Here is a 23,438-nt window from a genome sequence, read left to right on the forward strand (position 1 = left end):
ACTAAAGATGAAATGCAAGTCCTATAATACAGGAATACCAAATGTTTTATTTCTAATGCATGCTCATATACCTACCCAAACAGTGTACTGGGGTTCTGGAGTACTGCAGTCTTTTGCAAAAATGTAGGAGCAATTTCCTGGGAAGTAGTAGTAGACGCCATCAAATGTTTCAAAATGATACTGTCCCCATGATTTGCAAATCCCATCTCGGTCCTTACCACTATTAGGTACTGGAGAAAACACAGAGTTTACAACAAGCACGCCAGTCAAAAATTGACAGTTTTCACAGGCATGTACAAAAGTAAGAGCTTTTAAAGGAAATATGAGCTTATAAAAGAAATACACAGAAAAGACAAGAGAATCTCATTTCTTAACTTCAAATAAAGTCAGTAATTTCTTTTTTTAATCTTTAGGGTGCAGTTTTAGTCATATGAGATCATCATTAAGTTTTGAATTTGTTTCAGTGGGGCATTTTAATTATAAGTAGAGGCAAAGGGTTTAGATTTACAGCAGATGCTGGACCATGATTCTTGCTGATCCCTACACAGAGCAGATTCCAGAAAGTGGTGCTTTGAAACAGCTGATCATTTTATTTGCAATAAGTCACTGTTGGAATAATACAGTGGCTTTTTGGTTATGCAGTTAAATAAGAAAATCTGGTCAGCTGATGATATACCAGATAGTATTCTGTCCGGTATGGTATCTATGTATCATTAGAGCCCAAATGCTAAAACATAGACATACCTGATGATGCTCTATAAATTTCCATAAGATATACGATTTTAATCCTCTTTGCTACTACTTGAATGACAGTCCAACTACAAGCATGCTGTGAGCCGTACCGTTTTTAGAAGCTGCACCTTAAATCTCAACTGAACTTGAAACTCAAATCTTTTGGCCCAAAACTTACCAATTTGGCACCTGTTTCCTTGAGCCTGAAATATCTGACAATCACATTCACCTGCCTCTGTACAGACTGCTCCATTAAGGCACTCCTGAGGACAAGAACCTGCAAGCAAGTATAGCAGCCTTTTAGTAGACATGGTATTTTGCAAATGGCCTGAGAGAGTCAGATTATATCTATTTATTTATTGTTAAATCATAAGCAGCTATATTAGCTAAGAAAAGTAACCGACAGCAATCTTCAGTTTTCAACATTTACTTGATTTTATGCTTTGTGTTCCTTGGTTAAAAGAGAACCGAGGTTCTCTCTCTCGGTTTGAGACTTGTAAACTAACAAAGGAGCAAAAGGTCAACCTCCTCCCAGCAAACAGAAGGTCACGTTCCCATGTAAAGAAACAATCCCAGTCCTCCTGATCTAGAAATACACAGCACACAGATTACTCTAATTGACCAAATTCAGTACAATTTATAAATATGTTCAGCTCCTCCCTCCTAGGCTCAATGTACCCTTTGCTGTAATGCTTATGAACAGTCTAGAATATATAATTTACAAAGTTAAAAACCAGTTGTAAATAACCTTCCCTGCATGCTAAAAAAACTCAGTTAAAAGGTTATTTCTGCTTAAGAGGTGACTGGAGCCAGAGACTTAAGATTCCATGGGAATGGCTAGTTTTACATTAGCGATTGTTTCTAAAAGTAGTTTCATTAAGTGGTTTTATATTCTGTTCAGAAGCAAAGACCTCGCTGCCATCTACTAACCATATTCACTAAGATGGGTCTAAGTCGCAGCTCCCCGAACGAGGAGGAGAAAGGGAGTCATGAACCAACATTTTAGCAGGTTTTGCGGACAGTTCCTTTCCCTCTCGGGGCAAAATTAAAACCCTTGATGCAAACAGCTACAAACCAACAGAGGTTAAAGCATTGCAAAAAGAAGGAAGTAAATAAAATAAGCAGGCCCTTCTACTCACAATGAACCCGCAATAAAGCTGCTAGTGACAAAAATGGGAACAAAACTGGACTTTTAAAGTAAGGCACACACAGAAGTGAGCATGCATTCAGAATGTCAACCTTCACCGCGAAAACTCCTTTTCAAGCCTAGTTTTGAGCTTTTTCCATTTAAAAATTGCTTTCCCAATGCACACCGATGCTCTGAAAACACAGACAAGGCAGAAAACACTGTGTATAAAGCAGCATTAACATGGAAACCCTTTTTCTTTTGATAGAATTTGTGAGCTATAAAATTATATATATATATATTCATTCACCTGGTGGGGGGAACAACAGCAAGCACCTAGATGAGGATATATATTTTCCAGGGAGGATACTAAAGTTCACTCATACGCAGTGATCCTTTCGGTAGCTTCTGCAAAGTAACTGCTTTAACCCACCTGAAGTGTCTGGCAGGGCCTAGAATTTTCTAGAAGCAGGCATGTGCTCCCTGCCCAGGCACCACCAGCTGCTCGCGCCCCTACTTATATCCTCTGCCAAGCCCCAAAAAAGTAACGCAAGAGAAAAATTGCAGTGGAAATAAACATTAAAAAAAAAAAAAAAAAAGAAAGATCGACTTAGCTGTGCAGATTCAGCTCTAAGTCGTTGTTCAAAAAGTCCATTTTAACTGTTTTCCGTGATTTAACAGGTCAGCGGTAGAGACTGCGATGACGACAGGAGACGGCGCAGGGTTTTGTAGGGGAGATGAGGGTTATGGGGGCTCCCATAACGCGCGGTGTTTTTGGGAACGCCCCCCTCCCCGGGGCCGGGGCCGTGGTACTGACCTGGCGGAGGACTCCGGGTAAAGGCCTCACGGAGGCGAGACCGAGGAGAGGCAGTGCGGATCTGCCAGAGAAACAGAAAGGCAAAACCTGGACGTCAGCGCTTTGCAATCACGCCGGCACCAGCCCGAGGCTTCGCGGCGGCTTTGGGACAGGGATTGAGTTATTTGAATGGGGGGCAGCAACCGGCACCAGGGGGATGGTGGGAGGTTTTGCTTTTACATTTAGGATGAAGAGTGAGGGGACCGAGAACATAACCTGCTCGTTTCATTTTGCTTGCCCACTCAGCTGGACAGTCTGGGGATGCGCTCGCCTTCCTTTTCCCCTCCTCTTGTCCCCCAACTCATGTGCTGCGTCCCTCAACAGACTGCGGCCACTTCAGCTTTGATGGATTTTGTGTCCTCCCCGAAATGCTTCAAAAACACCATTTGTCTCCTCTTTTGTTTGGGATGAGCTTCCATCTGCCAGATCTGCTTCCTGCCTCGCGTAGGCCTGGGGGAGCACGGGAGACTCTCGGGGACTCCTGGATCCTGTCCAGCCCTCTGCTATTGCAGTCTGTCACATCTTACCGTCCCTTCCAGGAACGGATCAAATTCCCTCGGAAAAGCACTTTGGGGTTTTTGTCCCCACTAGTCTGATTGGGAATTTTACCAGGGTGAAGTGCTGGGTAGCTAGATATTTCCCCTCTACATTTATTCATGGCCATTTTATATCCTTTTGTTTTACATAGCACTGTCCTTTTGCTTAAACAGCTCTTATCCTGTGTTTTTATTTGGTCCCTCTCTGACATATTTACAAGAAAACAGTTACCCTTCCATGCTCCCCACACACGTACATGCCAGCCTCCAGTTGCATGACTAGCAAAACAAACTCTTTGAGCCTTCGCTTGTGAGATACTTTTTTCTTCACTCCCCCTGCTAGTCATTCTCCATGTTTGGAGAATATTTGGAGTTTGAACTAATGGATCTCAAAATGAACAGAACCGTAAAATAAACATTTCAGATTAAGTGTCACCAGCGCTTTATGCAATGACATAAATACTTCCCTTTTTTGACTGGAAATACTTTATCTGATGCATCCAAGTAGCAGAATTTGCCTTTTTCATGGCAAAAATCAATCTGGAGTTGACTTAACCAGATCACAAGTTGGAAGGGTCCCCACTTCAAAGCCAAAAATTATTCCTAGTCCCAATGGCCCATCTTTATCCAGAGCAGTCCCTTATCATCACTAGACAAAAACACCGATTTCTGTTACCTGTACTCAGTTACTCCGAGCCAGGCCTCCTCAGCAAAGCAGTTTTTTGCTTGTGCATTATTTTTAAGGCACAACATCTCTGCTATGACACTAATTTCCTATTGAATCCTCTCCTGGAACACAGTCGGTCCCCAAAGCCCATTTACCCGAGAATAATGCATTTTCCTAGTAAGGAAAACTGGCTTGATTGACCTTAATATTATGTTCAATACTGTGACCTGCTCAGGAGAGACACATTCATCATGCAGCAAAGGGACTCAGATAAAATGGTTCCCGGTTCTGCCGCAGACTCCCTGCATAACCCCAGCAAGGGGCCTTGCAGAGAGAACGCTCCCGGCTTCACTCCCCACACCTGCAGAATGGGGCAATGAACCTTGCTCAGGCTTTGCAGCCCGAAATATTGACCAACAGGGGAAGGAGATTCCCCCGTTTACTATTCAGTTTCAGTCTACCATCACCAGCAGAGGGTGCAGCCTGCAGCCCTAAGCCGGTGGTGGGGTGGGAGAGTCCCCAAGCCGCAGGCCAGTGCTGTGGGAACCCGGGCTGTGCAGTGGCCACCACCACGGCAACACCACCATTTGCAGGACCCTCATCTGTGGTTTCATTATTGCGCTTTTCATCAAACACTAACAACTTTCTGGGGCTATTTGCCTCCACAAAGGACTGAAGAGTTGCGCTTTTATTTCCCATGGTGTACATCCACCAGTTTGTCAGGGAGGGTAATTCATGAAGCATTTTGCTGAGAATGAATGAATGAATGAATGAATGAAGGCTGTGGGTTTAAGTCTGAGGCAAGCAGGTATGGAATAGCCGCTCCTCCTCGCTGTCCTCTTGTTAACGCTGCTGTTCCCCTTACAAAGACTCCATTGTAACAAGAGCAAAGCCTCAGAGCAGAAAGGAGGGGAGGGTTTCCTCCTCCTCTCACTCTTTCGGAGGTATAACCTACCTCTGCTGCTAAGAGATCTCTTTTCTGTCGAGCTGCATTAAACTCATTTCTGGAAGAAAACAAAAAGGATCTTGTATAATCAAAGGTCGCTGGAGCAACCTGAATAAGCAGTTCCCCAGAGAGAGGTGTTTCTCTCTGATTTCCATCACTTTATCAAAGAGGTCTTTCTTGGGTTAACATTTAAAAAGGTAATTTTTTTCTTTGCTTTTCATGGTCTCATTTTACAGAATTCAACAGCGCTCCAATCTCTGCTCTCAGACATGGGTTGCTTGTTCAGGGAGGTACATAGGGCTTGTTCAGGGAGGTACATAGGGCTTACAGGGGAGAGAACATGAGCAAAATAGCCTTATATGACAGGATACAAAACTGTAAAGTTGCTTCATACATACTCAACTGTGGGTGTGTAACAGTGAGTTCTCCCAAGTGTTATTTGAATGTACTGTGATGGTACCTTTAAAAACAAAAGATGACTCTCCAGCTGTAACTTACTTAAATTCATGATTAACTTTTTTTTTTAAAGAAACAATGGCATCAAACTACAAAACATACTTAATTTATCAACAGTCCAAGATGTTATCATCATTTAATATGCATGTACGTTCATTAGATGTATTAAAGGTCATTAGACATCCAAAGCTATGTTCAACTGGACACTTCTGCTGAAACTGATGGCATAGTTCCTATTTAATTTAATGGGATCAGGAACATTCCCTAGTTTGGGTTTTGTTTGGATTTCATCTTCTACATAAAAACTTGTATTGCAAGTGTTTATTTTAAGGCTGTATAGCACTTACTTTTTTGTGCTTCAAATAGCAGCTAGGATTTTATCATGCAATTAAAATTGTAGAAGGATACTCATTTAATGTATTTTTCCAGACATGAAATAATGACCTCAGCCTAATTTAATTCCATTATTCCTCTAAACGTTCCTGAAACCAGAGAGGCATCGTTTTTCGTAAGTACCTCCATTTTTCAAAAAGAGGATCCATGGCCTTTATGTAAATTCTTTGAAAAGAGTTGTAAACATTCTAAAAGCACATTTTTACATCCAAGCTACTAAAAATTACATGCCAAATTCAAGACTACATTTTACTTCCTAACTTGTACTGTACCCGATAAGCCCTATTCGTTCTGGTTCTGTTTGTAGAACTTGACAAGGAATTAAAACTTACCTTGAAGTTCTTTTCAAAAGGGAGAACTTGCAATAAGATCCTGTAGATTAAAAATCATTGAGTTAAATTTTTTCTACAGCCCCACTCTGCATTTGGCAAACAACGATTTCTTAAGTTTAAAGCAACACTACTGAATTTTATTCTTTAAAAAAATAGCTAATGATCCTACATTTTCCAGAGAATCTTTACGCAAACTTTTTATCTTCCCAAGGGATTTAGCACAACATGCTTTCCTTCCTGAGAGCTTCTCTCAACTGTTCTTCACCTGCAGATTTACAGTCTTGACTCTGCTCCATGCTACCATCAAAAAGAGCTAAGAGCTCATAGTTGTTCAGAGGATCAAACCAAAACTGATAAAATACAAGAGGTGCTCAGAGCCATCCAGGATCAAATTTCTAGTGCAGATACCTATAATAATTTTCTGAATGTTACTTATAAAATTCAATTGCAATCCATTGAAAACACTCCAGATCCCGCACATTTCTTAGAAATTGCCTTCTTTCTCATATTGCCTTAGAAATCTTTATAACTGCTCCAAAGAAACTGCTTACAATATCCATTTGCATATCTATTTGATAAAAAATGGGAGAGTTTCTATAACCAGAACAGTGATCATTTATTCTAGAGTTCTAAAAGTGTTCAAACAAATTGCAGGTGCAGTCTGTGCTTCATCAGAAATCATACCCTCTTCAAAATCATTATCTGATTACTCACCTGACAATAACAACAAGAAAGCCCAGATCATTTAGTTCTTCAATAATAATTTTGTAATAAAATTCAAGTTTAAAAATGCACTTTTTTAATAAAAGATATACTTTGCTTTCAACAGCAATCAGAGAAAATGGTGATATATAGTTTTTCAACTGGTGTTATTCTGTCAACTCCAGTAAGGGGCAAAAAAATTTGTCTTATAATGACAGAAAAAGATGCATTATTAAAATATTTAGAAAAATCTTTTAAAAAAACTAGTACTAGCATAAAAATTGAATAAAGTTCTTACCTTGCAAAAAGAACAGCAGAGAATGAATCAAGAATATGCTCCAAGGTATCATTAAATTGAGCTTTCCCACAATGTTCATTTCAGTATAACTTATAAACAGAGAATTTATCCAAGTTAATGACTTTGGTTACGATGGCATCTTAGAATTATGTATTTCTATAGTGTGTTTAAATCCTTTAAAAATTAGATAGTTAGATTCATTATTTAAAACTATACAATGCAAGAAGGAAAAGAAAAAACATCAAGGTTGGTAGCCACATACAGCTTCAGGAGCTTTGCAAAGGTTGCATATAACTTTCTGGCTGCATGTCTCTCATTAGTAATGCATGGTAACTCCTCAGCAGTCTGTATTAGTTACACTTTCACCAGACCCGCGAGTATTACTTCTCTATTGAATTGAATCAGCCCTTTATAACATAGCAGACAATGACATAGAACGAAGTTTTGCCATGTCATGATGGTTTGAGAGTTCCCTTCAGTCGTCATTTCACCTTTGTGTGCTTTGAGACTTACGTCAAGAGTGCTGCCCTTTGTACATTTTATTATAGTGAAAACTTTTAGCAAGAACCTGCTGTGGTGTTACCGTATCAAGCAGTAATATGGTAATCTCTAAAAACAATTTGTTTTTATGTCCCTCATCTGTTCTAAAAGGAGAGACGTAAACTTCCATTTAATAACACACCTAGATTTTGAGGAATATTTATAGATACTTTTATTTGTGTATAGTCTCCTTATATCAAAAAAGAAAGCTTCCCAGAAGCATTTCATTTTTAATAAAGTGTGTTTTGAAAATCTCATTAGCAGAAAGGAGAAAAGTCAGCCAAGCTAACAGGTTTTATTCCTACTTTTCCATCAAAATATAAAAATATATTTTCATCAAAATTAAACATGACCATAGTTAAAATGGAAAAATCTTACTCACTTCACCCTAAAAATTAATAGAATCATTATAAAAGTGTAGTTTTAAAGACATGTATTGCTTATTAGAACTACTACTACCACCAGTTTTATTTATAAAGCCTCTCTCTTGACTAAACCTCCACTCTTCCTAGGATGTATTTTGTAGCATGCTCACAGAATCCTACCAAATTTTGTTTTGGATCAAAGCAAATTCAGAACCTGAGGACCTCTTGGGTGCAAAGATCTCCCATGAATTCTTTTAACCCTTTCTTTTCTCCTCTCCCAGCTGGCCTAGAAGAGAAGGCAAACAGGCAACTTCTCCAAATGAATACTTACCAAAGAGCCACTGAAATGTGTTATCTGTTCATGTTGTGTTTCATTATTCCATAAATCCTAAAGCAAACATATTTCCTAGCCTGAAGCCTTTCTTCACTACAGTCTTTGCTCTGTCATCTGCCTTGGTAGCTCTGAATTTGGAGCAGAGGATTGAACAAACAGTTATCTTCCTACAAACATCAGTAATATGTTGTAGTTGATCAGAGGGGATAACCTGAGTTACATTTGCATCAATGGGCAAAGACAGAACACGGATTTTCATGGCTTGCTACTCTGCCAGTTGTTAGAGATGCTGATGTAGACATGGCTTATACCACCAGGTGGATATCTTATACTGTCCAGGTGGATATAAAGTGGATCTCTATTTTCATGAGTGAAATATTTGTATCTGAAAAGCTGACATCCACATAATACACATTTCAGGAGGACTTTTGTTTTGTTTTTGCTTCTAACTAGCTCCAGGCTAGTCCCATAGACTGAATGCTCAGCAGCAGTTGGATTGCATCCACCAGTTTAGTTTCATCTGCTCCATGTGGTCCAGAACCACTCCACGCTGCAAACCAAAGCAGAAGTGAACTCTTGATTCAAATTAATACACTAATGTAGTCATGCTCACACAGTGCAAACATCAATGTAGGCATCTATCCTGTAGGAGGTGGCAGAGACTAATTAACTTTACCATGCTCTTGTAAATTTCTTGTTAGATGACAATGTCTTGTAGATGCCTAATCCAGCATTAGAGCTTCCAAAATGCATCACCAGTTTCTTAGTTACTCTATTTTCAAGCTAAAACTGCTTCACCATCTCAAACTCAAAAAAGTTAAGAAATCTGATCTGGGATTCTTCCACTCCTCAAGCCCGTATTTCACATCATGCTCCATACACAAATTCACAGATAAATATTTCCATTAATATATGTTGACTCTTTTGGTTCAACAGGAATTATTTTAAACAGCCTTTTTCATAATTATTCTGTAACTAAGTTGAGGGAACATTTGGTGCATGATAGTATTTCACAGTTTAACTTCTGATACTTAAGAAGTAGACCAAGCTGTAAAGGGGCTTTGTAAGAGTTAGGGCAATAGGTTTCATTAGGTCTGGATATCACTGCTCAATGCAGGGTAGGAAATAGCATGGTTCCAAGGGCATTAAGAATGCTAGCTAGTAAGGAAAATAAGAATTATTCAGTCAAGTACACTGAACTGTAACTCATAGGACTATATCAAGAAAGCAAAAAAAAATTTTTTTTGAATCAAATTATATCTAGGCAATGACATACATTAGCTACACAAGTAGTAGAATGCTCACAGATTGAGACTTCTGAAAAAATTCAAACAGAAAAAATGTGTTATAGAAAATAATCACATTGGTAAGAAAATGAATAGAGAACACACACTAGCTTACATTTAAAAACTACAAGTGTCACATTTAAGTTATACATTTTTCTTTAAAAATAAAAACTTCTCAATGCTTATACATTTCCACATTACAGTCAAAATTAATTTGCCCTAGAGTTCCCAACATAGTAACTTGATAGGGCTTAATTTTATATACAGGTTACACACTTTACCAGGACTGATAATAATGGGTGAGAACAGAACAGCCTTCAGTGACATGGGTTCAAGTTCTTGTTTGGGATCTGGATACACTGTCCTCAACAACAACAACAAAATGATACTTTTTAGAGTTTATATCCAAATCTTCATTGAACTGGTATTTTCAATGAAAGCTCAGTTAGGGTCACATTTTGATGCATATGGCTGATCTTCCTAAGGATTAACATCAGTGAAACTAATGAAAGAGCTAGACCACACCAGATTAGGAGCAGTACTTCTGTTCCAAGAACTATCTCCACAGCTGCTGAAAAAATTTCATTATGGGCTTGAAGATCTAATTGTTGGCACTTCTCTGTGGGAGGGTGGCTGGATATGGCCACATCAGCCAGAGCAGATGCTCAGAAGAACCGACTGCCAGCCCCACAGAATCACGACACCAGAAAAGGAAACGTTATGACCGAGTTTTGTCTTATCACATCTTCCTACTGCTTTTACTTCGCATTAGTTTTACTTCCCCAATGAAGTTAAGCCCTCTAGTGGTTAATCATCAAATAGCCATTTAGGAAAAAAAAAAAAAAAATCAGCCCTTCACCACCCAGGCACACACCAGCCCACTTCAACTAACATTTCTCATTTAGAAAACAAGTCTGTGGGAATGTCATCACTCTACAGGATTAATAGGGCACTTTCATAGGATCAGAGTTAAGTTCAGAAAGCATTTTATTATGTTAAGAGCTTTTTGTTTGAAGAAAAAACAGAGATATTATCTCTGGATATATTAGTAACAATGCAAGTTTTATTTTCAGCCTTTCCATAAAAGAGCAACAAAACAAAAATCTCCAATTGTTACAAGCTGTTCTGTGGGCAGCAGAACCGATAAATCTGTTTTCCCCGGGACTGTGAAAACCACCCCTTACATTACTGCCTGGGGTATTCTATCTCCCCATGGTGCCTCCATGACTTTCACATTCACAGGAACTCCAGATCCTCTTCTTCCTGCATTTGACTGGTCTAACAGTTAAGCAAGAATCAGTTTTGGATCAGTCACAGTATATTCTATGTATGTGCCAACTGGCAGGCTAGTACACATTTCCTAGGCAATCAGTGAGCCACTGTTTTTCAGTAACCACAAGAGCCAAACAAATAGAGGCTTATTTTTCCTCAGCTGAAGCTAATTAACATCTACCAAAATGCCAGTTTCCACAAAACTCATAGGAATTCAATAATCAAATTTGGAGTTAGCCCAGCCTCAAAAGCTGTAGTAATTGCATAGCATCTTTTCCTTAGAAAGCCAAACTACAAGTCAGAAATAAGAAACATTAGCAGTCTTCAGCAGGCCCAAGAGCTAGAATACTTTGTCAGCAACTCTATTACAAAGTAGAAACTCTGAGGAGCTATAGATTTCTGTATTGCCGCCACTGGACGAGAAATAGGTCAGATTTGAGGGAGGGACTGAGGAAAGCAAACTACGAAAGAGACAGAAAACCCAAAAAAACAAGTTCTGGAATAGAATAAGTATTGTTCACTTGGCATTGGACAAAAAAATCTTACTGTGTAAATTGGCAATAGAGTATGTAATAGTCCCTGTATATGTAATAGCAGTGAAAGTGCAAGAGGTTTGAATAAGACTTTGACTTCTATTTAGGTCATGTAATGCACTATTTTGTGGTAGACCCTGAAAGCTGAAGTGGGAGATGGATACAAAATTCATCTTCAGAACAGATTCATTCAAAGTTACACATTTGATTCTTGGATAAATACACTTCAAAGCAGATGCTTTAAACAACTGCTTTCTACAGAAAAAGCAAAAAGACATCATAACAAGTGTTAACGTTAATAAAAAGCCATACTTATTTTCCTGAATCAGAGCAAAAGGAAAAAAAAAGTACTATTTATTATTTCCAATTCCCCAACTCAATTCATAAAGGAAGTCAGTTTAACTTTTTGTTGACTGGGTACACTGAAATGACCTACCATTAAACAAGTGAGAAAAGAAATCCCACATTATAAGAAAAAACTCTCAAGTATCAAGGTGCTTCTACGTAGTTCACTACTGTCATACCAACGTATTATGATAGAAAAATAGCTGGCTCACAGAGCAATCTAGTAGAAGCTAGGCTCTTGGTTGATTAAGTCTCCAATGTAACTTCCAGTTCCTGTCCAAAACAATTTTCAAATGTGGGAAAAAACAATCTAGGGCCATTTACATGTCTGTTGGGTCAGCTCACATCCAAAGCCTCATTCAATTACACCCAACTCTTCCAAGGGACAGAATTAACCTTTCCAACAGCCTTTTGTTGGCACACCACACTTACAGCTTCTACTTAACTTTTGCTCTTTCTCCCAGGGAAGATCACTTCCTGAATGAAAATTTTCAAAGCTTCACTGGCTGAAAAAAAATAGAATTTCTCCAACATTTCATGTAGGATATATGCTCCCTAGCTAGATCTTTCCAAATCACAGCCATATTTTCAACTTTGGATTGTTCACACTGCCTTAAGGCCTTCAATTGCCTCCCCTATCTCATGACATAAGCAACAAGTGTGGCTTCCAAAACCAAAGGTTTTTATTAAAAAAAAAAAAAGTCATTTATATACTTGTTTGCCAAGTCCATCTGCCTCTGTGCTTGTATTGAGTGAACATGTAGCCAAAGGATAAATATATTTCAGCCCAACATTATCTGTAAAACATGAAGTCTTTTCTATGTTCTACAATTACAAAATAGTACTTCCATAGCATAGAATATGCTGGCTTTGTTATTTTAGATGTTTCCTACATTTATATGTACTAATCCAGAAAACTCTGCCTCTGTATCACCTAGAAATAGCTGGTATGGTAAGATTTCAATAAATCTCTCTATATATACACATATAACTATTCTGGTTATCCAGTTTTGACAAAGTAAACTTGAAATACAAACTTTAGAATAGCTGCCTTAATACATGCTTTAGCACTACACTGAGGAAGCTTACCCTTCGGGGGTAAACTACTTGCCACTGGCTACTAAGTAAGCACAAACAAAAACAGTGCATGCAAACAGACAAAACTCGGATTGTCATTTAATATTCCAGTGACATGTTTGCAATTGCACACTCAAAGTGGTATTTAAGTAATATACTATAGAAACAGAACTCCCTCGCAAGAATAGCAGCTGCTGACAACAAAGTATATGCAAGCTCACTAGAGATACTTACCACAGCATTACACTGAGACATGATACTAAGGCATCTCACATTAAGACAAGACATGGAAGGCAGGACTCAGACCCACATTGTTAACATAGTTCCCATTTTCATACGGAAAGAAAACATGGGACACTGATCTTTGTTCTTAACACCAGAAGAGTGACCATCCAGGAGCTCAAGAAGGTCCACATTTGTTTATATTTTCAGGAAAGGTCAAGGTTTAAGTCTGCTTTAACAATTGCTATGCTCTTGCACATACCCAAAAAATAGGATACAAGCTTTTTATTTTTTATTTTCTGATAAATGCATATTCATCAATAGTAGGAAGCTTTTCTTTTATTGCCGAGTCCCTGAACTATTTATCAGGATTTACTATGAAGGCCTAGAAGAGAACTGCCAACAGCCCTCTGATTTTACTTTAATACCTATGTGTTTGTGAGCCAATGTGAACTTAACACACATGGAAAATGCATTTACACACACACAAAAAACGATTTAGAAACATGAAATATTTATCAAATTCTTTGTATTTATTGACTGTCACAAGACTGTAGAACAACTTTAACGATAAGACTTCTGGTAGCGTGCACGGGCACCAGGTCCTCCAAATTTCTTGGACTCACAACGGCGTGGATCTGCAACCAGCAGAGTCCTATCATACTGGATTAGAATATCCTTGATCTCTTTCTTGGAAGCTTCATCAACATCTGGAAGAACAAAAAAGTCTTCCATTTAAGAAGTTTCAGAAGGAATTAATCTATACTAGCATTTTTTGCATTAAAACAATCAGAATCTATACATTTCCATTTAAGGCTAATATAGCACAATCAAAACAACGAACTTACATTTTTGATAGTAAGCCACCAATGCTTTGGAAATAGCTTGACGGATAGCTGTTAAAAGAGATGATGCATCAGTAAGGATACCAAATACATTTAAAACTTAAAACAAACATTGAAAGTGCCAATTTCAGAATACTGTTTGAACAACTTGCTTTGTCTCATTTTCTGCCAAATTGTCCTTTCTTTCAATAATCTCCCCTTCCCCACAGTCCCTGTGACCTTTATTTTGGCGAATCAAAAGGCATTTATGCCAACAGGCCACCCTCAGTTCATTTGCTGATCTGACAACTGTCAGCTAGCCAAGAAATTGTACAAGGGCAGTCTAAATCACCTTCTTTTTGGAGTACTAATGTAGGCTCATCCTCTACGAAGTGATCAGTTTTCAAAATCCTTAGAAACATAGTTGTCTGAAATGTCTATATTTTTCAGCAAGTGTATACTTTTCAGTATGTTCAAAGACTACATAGAGAGAAGGGACAATACAATGGCATGAACAGCTCCTCTAGCATACTTCAATAAAACAAGCCACAGCATACTAACAGTAATCAGAACTCAAATCAGGAGTATGGGAGTGACTGTAAAGATTATGTTGTCCTCTGTCAGAATTCAAGATCAGGTTTTTATGAAAAACAGAATTTTTTGAAAAATTAATATTATCAAGTTGGAGACTGAAGCATGTCCCTGCTCCTTCTGTAGCGTCAACTCCATCACATTAACCTAAACCCAAACTAGAATAGCAGAACAAATCTACCACTTGTAAAAAGCAACCTAGTACAAGCACATTCTCAACAGCCTGCATGCAAAACAACTGCTTAGCTTTGTCAGTCAGATGAAAGATGCTTCTGAACAACCTGGAAGGTTATGACTAAAGATACAATTTCTAATGGTAATTTCTCCTTTCCCCTTCCAAAATCTTTGTGTTCAGCTGCACTTTGACAGCCCCACCACGCTGTGAGATGCCAAATTTTCTCAGACTTGTCATGAAGTTAGTTCATCCAACTTAATCTAGATATTGCAGTTCTACAGGTAAGCTATAACCATCAAGTCCATTTGAACAACATTTGGGTAGTTAGGTGAAAAAAAGAACACTGAGATACAGAAGTTACTAATCTGAAGTCAAGTCTCTCAACATGCGGCTTGAGCTTTTCTAGCTCATACGGAAGGTTCCACACATATCCTACCATAGATTTGTGCTACATGGCCACCACCCTTTACACGGACTCTGATGTCAACACCAGCAAAGCGTTCCTTGCCCAGGAGAAGGACAGGTTCAAGCAGCTAGGGGAAAAAAAAATTTTTTTTAAGAAAATTAATGTGTGATCAGCGACAACAAAAATTCGAGCTTGTAATAGGTTTTGTAATACAAAGTTACTAAACGTTCTTAAAAATGCACTCCTGATTTTACAAATAAACGCTCAAATTAAGTACCTCTCTTGCAGAGTTCTTTGACATCCACCAGTATGCACCCAAGCACTATTTTAGAAAGTTTGGGGCTTTTCTAAAGTTTCAAAAATCCTAATAGCAAGGCATATGTATACAAGAATTATGAGCAATGAAAATGAATTCCACAATTTAAGTAGAATGCTATAAGAAATTCATGGTTTTTCCTTCTCCACTACTTATTATATTTCATATCCGTCTAGTCAATCTTAGATTCTCTCCTCAATGGTCAAATGGCTATTCACCAAGCCCTAAAGAAACTTTCAAGTAGTTTTAAGTCATTAATTTCAATTAAAAACAAACTAATTTGAAGTGCTGAAAAATACTTCTGATACCAATCAAAGCACAATAATTCAATTTATGCAATCTTTTTTGTTCTATAGTACTTCATATAATATTATGCTCAACTATCTCAAGCTCTACTTATATATACACACATATGCATTTTACCATACCAATTACAAAAAAAGCACTAGTTGCTGAGAAGAGCCCTGAAATCACCTTATACAGTGTGAATAAACTACGCTTTAATCCATTTAACCAAGAAAACACTTTTTATCCTTTTATGATTGACTTACTGAAGGGGGAGTTTTTCTTCTTTTCTTTAATGAAATGTCTACATTTCAGCTAATCAGGCAACACACAACCAAATATTTAATACAATTAGTAAGGCTTGCAACTCTTTTCCTTCCCTAAGCAATTAATTGTATAAAGGTATCTTAATATCCAAGAAGGGGAGATGCTTACTTTATATTGCAGAGTTCTGGGCTCAATCATTTCCAGAGGTCTTCCGTTCACTTTAATGAGGCCATTTCCTCTCTTGCAGTGGGCAACAGCAGTTGCTGTTTTCTAAAAATCCAAATGCGTAGTAGAACAACATTACATTTTTTTGCACTAGCAGGGTAAAGAGGGTTTCTGTGAAGTTTTAACAATCCAAAAATCTTAGTTTAACGCCAAAGATTAACATCTTGCACTAAACAAAGCAGTGCCATTTCTTGCATTCCCAACTATTCACTCAGAACACTAAAGCACTGCCTCCATAAAATTATATCAAGTTTGATGTTAAATGGGGAATAGTTAACCAAGTTAAACGTGGGAGGAATACCTTCGCTGTCCTGCGACACAGTGCTTTTGCAGCTCTCCTCTTCACAAGAGCCTATTACCTATGGCTTTTCGGGCCACTGGATCTCAGCAGCGCTAATCTTATTTTGCCAACGCCACCACCTCGTCAACATGGCTCTCGGGCTCCAGCGACGAGAAACCGGGCCCCTACGGCCCGGCCGCTCCCTTGGGCTCCCCGACCGAGAGGAAAGAGCTCCGACGCAACGGATCCGGCCCCTCTCCTTGCGGGGAGAACCCTCCCCCTTTGGCAGGGACCCCAGGGCAGCCGGCCCCGGCGCGCCCCCGCACTCCACGTGGGCCGGCCAGCAGGCCTCACCGTCACCAGCTCCGCCGCACAGCACCTCGGCCCGGCGGAGGGGCAGCCCCGATGCCGCGGGCTGGGGCCGAGGGGCCCCGCGCGCCTCAGGCCGTGGCGGGCCCGGGGCGAGGGCGGCGGAGGAGGCCGCGGCGCCCGGACCTCACCTTCCGCCCGAAGACCTGAACGCTCTGCAGAGGGCCCTTGGCCGGCATGGCTTCTCCTGGAAGATAGAGGGAGGGGGGCGGCGTTAGCGGGGCGCCAGGCGCGGGCCGGGCCGGGCCGGGCAGCGGGGCCGCAGCCCCGGACACTCACCCTCCCCACGGCGGCGCCTCCGCGAAAAGGACGAACGGGGCTTCCCAGCCGCTTCTCAGGGGCAGCGCGGCCGCAAAGCGCAACCCTCTCTTCCGGCAGTGCGACAGAGCGCCCGCCCGCCGCCCGGCCGCGCTTGGCGGCAGCCCGGGGCGGGGCAGGGCTGAGAGGGGGGCGGAGCGAGCTCGGGGGTGACGCGCGCCGTCAGTTAACCGCTGCCCCTCGGAAGCGCGCCTGTTCCTCGCCGCTGCTGGCAGCCCCGCCGAGCCCCCCGGAGGGGAGAGAGGCTGGCTGGCTGGCTAGGCGTGGAGGAGAGGCAGCGGCGCCGCCTCTCCGGCTCTGTTTGGCGGGGCTGCGCCTGTCACCTCGCCGCCAGAGGAGAGGTGGGTCGCGGTGCGGCCTCCCGCCCCTATATGAGCCTCTGCCGGCCGGAGCAGCTCGGTAGGAGTCAGCGGGATCGACCAGACCTTTCGTAGGGCACCTGCACTGAGACCCCCCCTCTGCCGTCCCGGGTTTGCCGTGTGTGTTAGTTTCCTTTTCTGCACACACTATTGATTACCTCCGTTTCAACCTCCGTTTCTCCTTTTGGTTTCAAGGGACAGAGTCCCGTTTACGTAGGCGTCGGATAGGCGTTGTGCCACTTCCAAAAAGTAGCTTCTGTCACCTGAAGGTTTCATGCTTATTTAACGCTGCTGCTTTTGAATCTCCGCTTACAGGATTTCGCTCAGTTTAGCGGGAGGGAACAGACCTACCGCTGCCGGGGAGGGGAGTGCGGGCGCCTCCCGGAGGAGGCTGCGTGCACGGGCGCCTTCCTCAGGCGGCCAGCGCAAGCCCCGCTGAGGGAAGCAGAGCCCATGCTGAAACAGTTGATGTTTTCGCGGGGGAGAAGGGGGGAAGGTCGCTGCCTAAGTTCTGGCATCTCTTACAGCTGCTTGAAAGACTTCTTGAGGGGGATAGGGAGGAGGCACAGCTTGAGGAGAAGCATTTTCTTGAGTCACTTCTGAAACTTTTAGCACTGATACCATACAGTACCATAATTAGGTATCCCAAACACAAGCAGAACTCAGCTGGGCTTCATGTGGTATAAACAGAACAAAGTTATTTCATGCCCAAAAAGCTAACAGTGGGATTTCTAGTCACTGACTGGACCTCCCTGAGATGCAGCAATACAAATACCTACCTTTCAAAAGCTTAATAAATTGCTGGAGAAGATAAAGCATTTAAACTTTTTGTATTTTATAGTAACATCCTACATTGAGGAATATTCAGGCAATTCTTTATATCCACTTAAATGGTCAGTACTCATTATACTTAAGATCAGGTTAAGGAGTTCTGCTTAGGTTCAAGGATCCATTTGCATGGAGCACCATCGAACTGAGCTTTTATCTGTCTTCCTTAGTCAGTATTCATCACAGAACATGGAACTTAAGTCTCATCCAAACTATAATATTTTACTTCTAAGGTTTAGTATTTAGTAAGCAAAATTCTCCAAAAGGACAAAAACAGAAGCTATAGATTAAACAAGGTCATGCTTCTTAGATATTTTAAACAATAGAGATTTAAATTACTTTGATTAATGAGAGAGTTGAATGCTCAAATGAAACAATCAGTTCCTCTGTCTTTGAAGGGAATTTTGAATACTGAACGTTAGTCATCAGTCATGTGAGGATTTAGACAAGCACTTAGCTTTATGCAATTTGAGTGATTAGTTCTATTCAACTGAACAGTACTGTGCAGAGCGTGCAAGATTTAGCACATCTCAAACCCCCAATTGTACAAAGCTTTAACATGAGATTTTTTTTTTTTTTAAGGCTAGTTTCCTAAGGAACAGTGTTTATGCAGTCATGCATGTCTATCATCCACTCCTTCCCCATCACTTGCGGGGAAGAGGGAATGGTGGCTAACTTGTTGGCCAATTTCAGCTGGGTTTCATGGAAGAATGGAGGCTTCAAAGTCTACATTTTTGGTGAAAATAGGAGACTAGATATAAGAAAGATCTTGTACTCACATAATGAAAGTAGTTGCAGGAGCTGAAATAGTAGGCATCGCAGAACCTATATTAGATGAAAAGAGAAAAAATACCTCCTAAATAACCCAGTTAGACAAAAGGGTTCAGTGGAGACTCAGAATAAACCCAAAGATGATCCATTAGTAACTGAGTTTTGTTATGTGTTCAGGATGCTTTTAAAAGAAAAGAAAGCAAATCTCAGTCAGTTCCTTTTGCGGGTGTTATTTGAGATCTGCCAGTGAAGATCCATGTTTAAATACTAAGTACATCACTAAATAGGGTCTTTTCCAATGCTTGCTTATATAAAGCTTACCTTTTGTGTGCATGCATTCTTAGGACCTGCAGAATTCATCCTCATTCAGATATTAGTCTGCTGCACACATCTACCTAGAATTAAAAACATTCATCCTAGGAGAACCAGTTTACAAAATCAGTCGTGTGCCTAGCTATAGGTACACATACCTATCTTTCTGTTCTCTGGTAGCAAAATAGGAAAGTAACCATATATTGATAGCATAGCCTTGAAAATAAGGTTAAAGACTTTGTGCTGTTTGTTTCTTTGGCTTTCTAGCTTTTAAAAATAGGAATAGGAACTAAAAGGCATTTAACTTAGAAAGCTCATACTGCAGGAATTAGACTATAGGACAGGAGAGAGAATTAGATCCTAAATATCCCTGTATACAAGGAGAACCAAAAAGAAAAGAATGCTCCTGCTGACAACGGCCAGAAGATGGAAAAAAAGCTTCAAGTAGGAAGAGATACTGTACTCTTCAGAGAAACACAAACACCAACAATCTGCTTAATTCTATTGAGCACAGAGTACTTGATAATGTATTTCTAATTTCAAAAAGAGTAACAGAGCAAGAATCTCCAAACACAGCTACAGGCTCTTGTCTTCACTTCCTTTTCTGAAATAATTGTACCTGTGTAATGTAAGACACTTGTTTGGCAGCCTTTTTTACCTTACTTTGCACAAATGTGAAGAGATAGGTACATAGTATGCAAAATGGTGAATAGTCAGGCCCATAGAAATTAAGGTGTGTTTGCTGGTAAGGTACTCTTACCAGAAGAAGCATTTCTAGAGAAATGGTTTGAACCCATCTTGTCAAGGCATTTTTATTATTTCCTAACAGGAGAAAAAATATTTGGATTTGGCTTAACTCCTTGAAGTCCCTGATTTCACAGTGATTCTGAATTGTCCTAACAGATGATATGTTTAGTATCTTTATACCCACAAGTATTTTTCTACTACTAAATCTTTTAAATAGCAGTTTAGTGAGGTTTTCAGGAATTGAGAGTCTCAGTCTCTCACTTGCTGACCTCCTCTGCTTGGGCTGCTTTGACCTCATTGCAGGCTATAGTGTATGTTGCTGAGACCTGCTCTCCTCCCACGAACCAGGTGTGTTCATTTCTGCTCTGACGGTTTGCTGAAAAGAGCTGCCAGCAGAATATAGCAATGCAGGGGAATATAACTTGTCTCCAGTGGTCTCTCTACACTACTGAAGCCCAAATCCTGTGTAGGTAATGTGGCTCCAAGGGGAGGAGGAAAGGAAGGGAATGGCAGAGGTCGACCAAGCAGAGTCTTAGTGAGCTAGGCTGAGCCTTACATCTGTTTGGATGGCATTTGGAAATTTGCCAGCGTTGAGTCTAGGGAAAACTGCAGTACAAATACTTTGGTATCAATCAATTGCCCACCAATACTATTGGGACAAAGTAGCATAACTAGTGCATTTTAAATTCATGCTCTTGAATTACTTGAATGCTAATGGAGATTTTATTTGGTGTCCACATGCAGAGACACTCAGGAATCAAACCTATTGAAGATTTTCTCTTTTTTTCTGGGATTAGCAGACCCTGTATTCATATCCAAGTTACAGAGTTTGGCATTTAAAATAGTAAGTGGCTCGACTTTTCGGTGAAATCGTGATGTTGGTTCTCCACTTGGACTTTGTCATCTTTTATAAATTAGATTCACATGAAGTTCAAAAGGTAAACATTCCAGGAGAACAGCACTTTAGCTTCCACTTACACAGAAATATGTAACTACTGAGAGTTTAAGACAACAAAGAGTCAAGGTCAATATGTTAGTAAGGCCAGCTGTAATATGATTTTAAATTTCCTCCTATTTAAAAGAGAGGAAATACTCCCCATGGAAAATTAGTGAAAGAAATTTCTTTTATCTCTATCTTTCTCATGTAATATCTAAAATATTAATAGAAAGGTGAGAACTATGCCAAACTATGGTCAGTTATTCCTATATATGTTGTTATATAACATAAAAAAGATTGTTCTAAAAGTAAAAGGACATTTAGAGAAAATACCAAGAAATACTTCTTCAGCCTAGTCCATGATCCCATAAAAAGTTCAATGCCAGCTCTCAGTAGGTCACAGTTTGCTATTGAATTGTATATTGTAGGATTTTTTAGCAGAATGGATAATTTTAACCAGTGAAATATTTGTTGATATTTCATGCATGAGAAGTATTGAAATAAGCAAAACAAATTCCCCGAAGTTTTTACTTCAGACAGCAAAATCATCACTACAGGCCTCAGAAGGTTCCTGTTTTGTTCAGATTTATACATTTTGAAAATCAGTGGGCTCCTTCACTGAGCAGTATGAAATATTTCAGGAAAGAAGTTACTAATATGCTTTTTTATGGCAACTCTTAAGGTCTGTAAGAGCTGGGATAGCAGAACATAGTTCTCGTGTTATATTTTGCTATTGATGCATCTTTGATGATAAAGTGTAATTAGCTAATGGATCCCATTATTTCTGATGCTTCCTGTTCACAGATTGTATTCATCCAGGCAGCAGCTGAAGAGTTTTCTAAACTCAATTAGTGCAAGAATGCTGTGACCAATGGAAAAATGTTTGATGCATGCCAGAAAACAAATCTTCCCAGCTCTTGAAAATTTTGTTCTGAAAACAAATAAGGATCACACAAGATTTTCAGATTAATAAATAATCTTTTCTAAGGAAATATTTAAAGTCTAAAGCAAAATTTTTCATTTATTATCCTTCTCTAAGAAAGCTATATAACCTAAGTGCTGGAACATAAGGATATGGATTATCCTGCTTGCTGTGAATACCAACTCCCATTCACAGACTGTAAAGGTTTATGTCACATTGAAACTGAAGACACATGCCAACTGGTAATGTAGAAATTGATAAACGTATTCACAAGTACTCCAACTTATTGTATGCAAGTAATTTGTAATAAAGTAGATCACTCAGGACCCATTCTTAGCCTTACTACTTGGTAAAAATCACAGTTAATTTTTTTTACTTTAGTTTTGACTGAATAGGATAGCTCTTTCAGCCAATAGACAAAAGAAGTACAAACCCCCACCTTTGATCTAAACATATAGACAATCATTAAGGCAACATGAATTACTGCTTGTTGTTTTAGCAGTGTTACCTAATTTGTTACTAGAATCTGATAAAATGTTGTGACCCAAATTTACAACAGGCACCCTGTTTACAACAGGCTGGAAATGCATATATTCAATTAACATGGTTTAGCTGGAAAGTGTTTATTAGCTGCTCATTTTAGAATCTCTCCCTACATTAAAGGCAAAAATCTAAAATCAAGGCTTTAGACTTGGAATATGGCTTTATCTATATATGACCTCTGTTACAGTGAACAAGGCTTTAGTGAAATTTAGTTGACAGTAAATCAGAATTACTTTAAAGGCTTTTACTATATACCAACAGAAACTGTTCTGAAGTATGTGTGCGTGAGCTCATACACACTCTCACACTTTTAAATATCAACAGGAATTAAAGTTATAAGAAGCTGACTGGGAAGCAACCCAGTACCTCCAGGCTACACAAATAAGCTAACAAGTAAACAGAATTGCATACATGAAACAATTTATTTTTTTTAGAGCAGAGTTGCATCACAAAGCTTCCTGCTGTAGTCTGCTGCCCCTGGAGGCTGCTTCTCATTTTAGTTCCCTTTTTTAGAAACTAAACACAGCAGGGTCCAGTGGGATCCAGCTGCCCTCTCTCAGCTCTTCTGCAGGGAGAGGAACTGTCCTGGGTCTTAGCTTCCACAGGTCTGTTTGGATCCTTTCCACTTTTCAATGTGAAAGAAATTTGGGGAGGAGTGAATAGAAATGGAGACCTATTTTGGATACATTTCTTGCCCCAGCTGATTTAGCTATGTCCAGATTGCAAATACTGTTTAGCCCTCTATGATCTGTAGATCTGCATTTCCCTTTAAATCTCCCTTTTGATGTAATGCATACAAAAAACCTGCTATCTTCTAACATGACAAGCTGTGATTTCTACTACTGACTGCGTAAATAGACTATTAATTATGCACACACTTCATGTGCTGAAACATCAATCACTATTTAAAACAGAAAGAGGTAGGTTCTGTTAAGTTATATTAAT

At 39.8% G+C, this 23,438-nt stretch overlaps 2 protein-coding genes across 2 annotated transcripts in view; both read right to left on the bottom strand.

Moving 5' to 3' along the window:
- Positions 1-7,147, bottom strand: part of OTOGL (otogelin like) — a 96,867-nt gene extending 89,720 nt beyond the window's left edge. The window contains exons 1-6 of the mRNA XM_067289926.1: positions 7,045-7,147; positions 6,045-6,084; positions 4,873-4,921; positions 2,676-2,736; positions 911-1,009; positions 76-230 (exon numbers count right to left, since the gene is read on the bottom strand). Coding sequence (XP_067146027.1) covers positions 76-230; positions 911-1,009; positions 2,676-2,736; positions 4,873-4,921; positions 6,045-6,084; positions 7,045-7,123 — 483 coding nt within the window. The 5' untranslated portion in view covers positions 7,124-7,147. The remainder of the gene's footprint in view (positions 1-75; positions 231-910; positions 1,010-2,675; positions 2,737-4,872; positions 4,922-6,044; positions 6,085-7,044) is intronic.
- Positions 7,148-13,530: 6,383 nt separating this feature from the next.
- Positions 13,531-17,113, bottom strand: RPS16 (ribosomal protein S16). Its single transcript, XM_067312986.1, has 6 exons — positions 17,036-17,113; positions 16,888-16,943; positions 16,051-16,152; positions 15,045-15,141; positions 13,867-13,914; positions 13,531-13,728 (listed from the first exon to the last, which is right to left on the bottom strand). Exons 2-6 carry the CDS (start codon positions 16,933-16,935, stop codon positions 13,583-13,585), a joined length of 441 nt encoding a protein of 146 aa, XP_067169087.1. The 5' UTR covers positions 16,936-16,943; positions 17,036-17,113; the 3' UTR covers positions 13,531-13,582.
- Positions 17,114-23,438: the final 6,325 nt, after the last annotated feature.

This window comes from Apteryx mantelli, chromosome 1 (genome assembly GCF_036417845.1).
Source record: "Apteryx mantelli isolate bAptMan1 chromosome 1, bAptMan1.hap1, whole genome shotgun sequence".
In the NCBI taxonomy this organism is placed as follows: Eukaryota; Metazoa; Chordata; class Aves; order Apterygiformes; family Apterygidae; genus Apteryx; species Apteryx mantelli.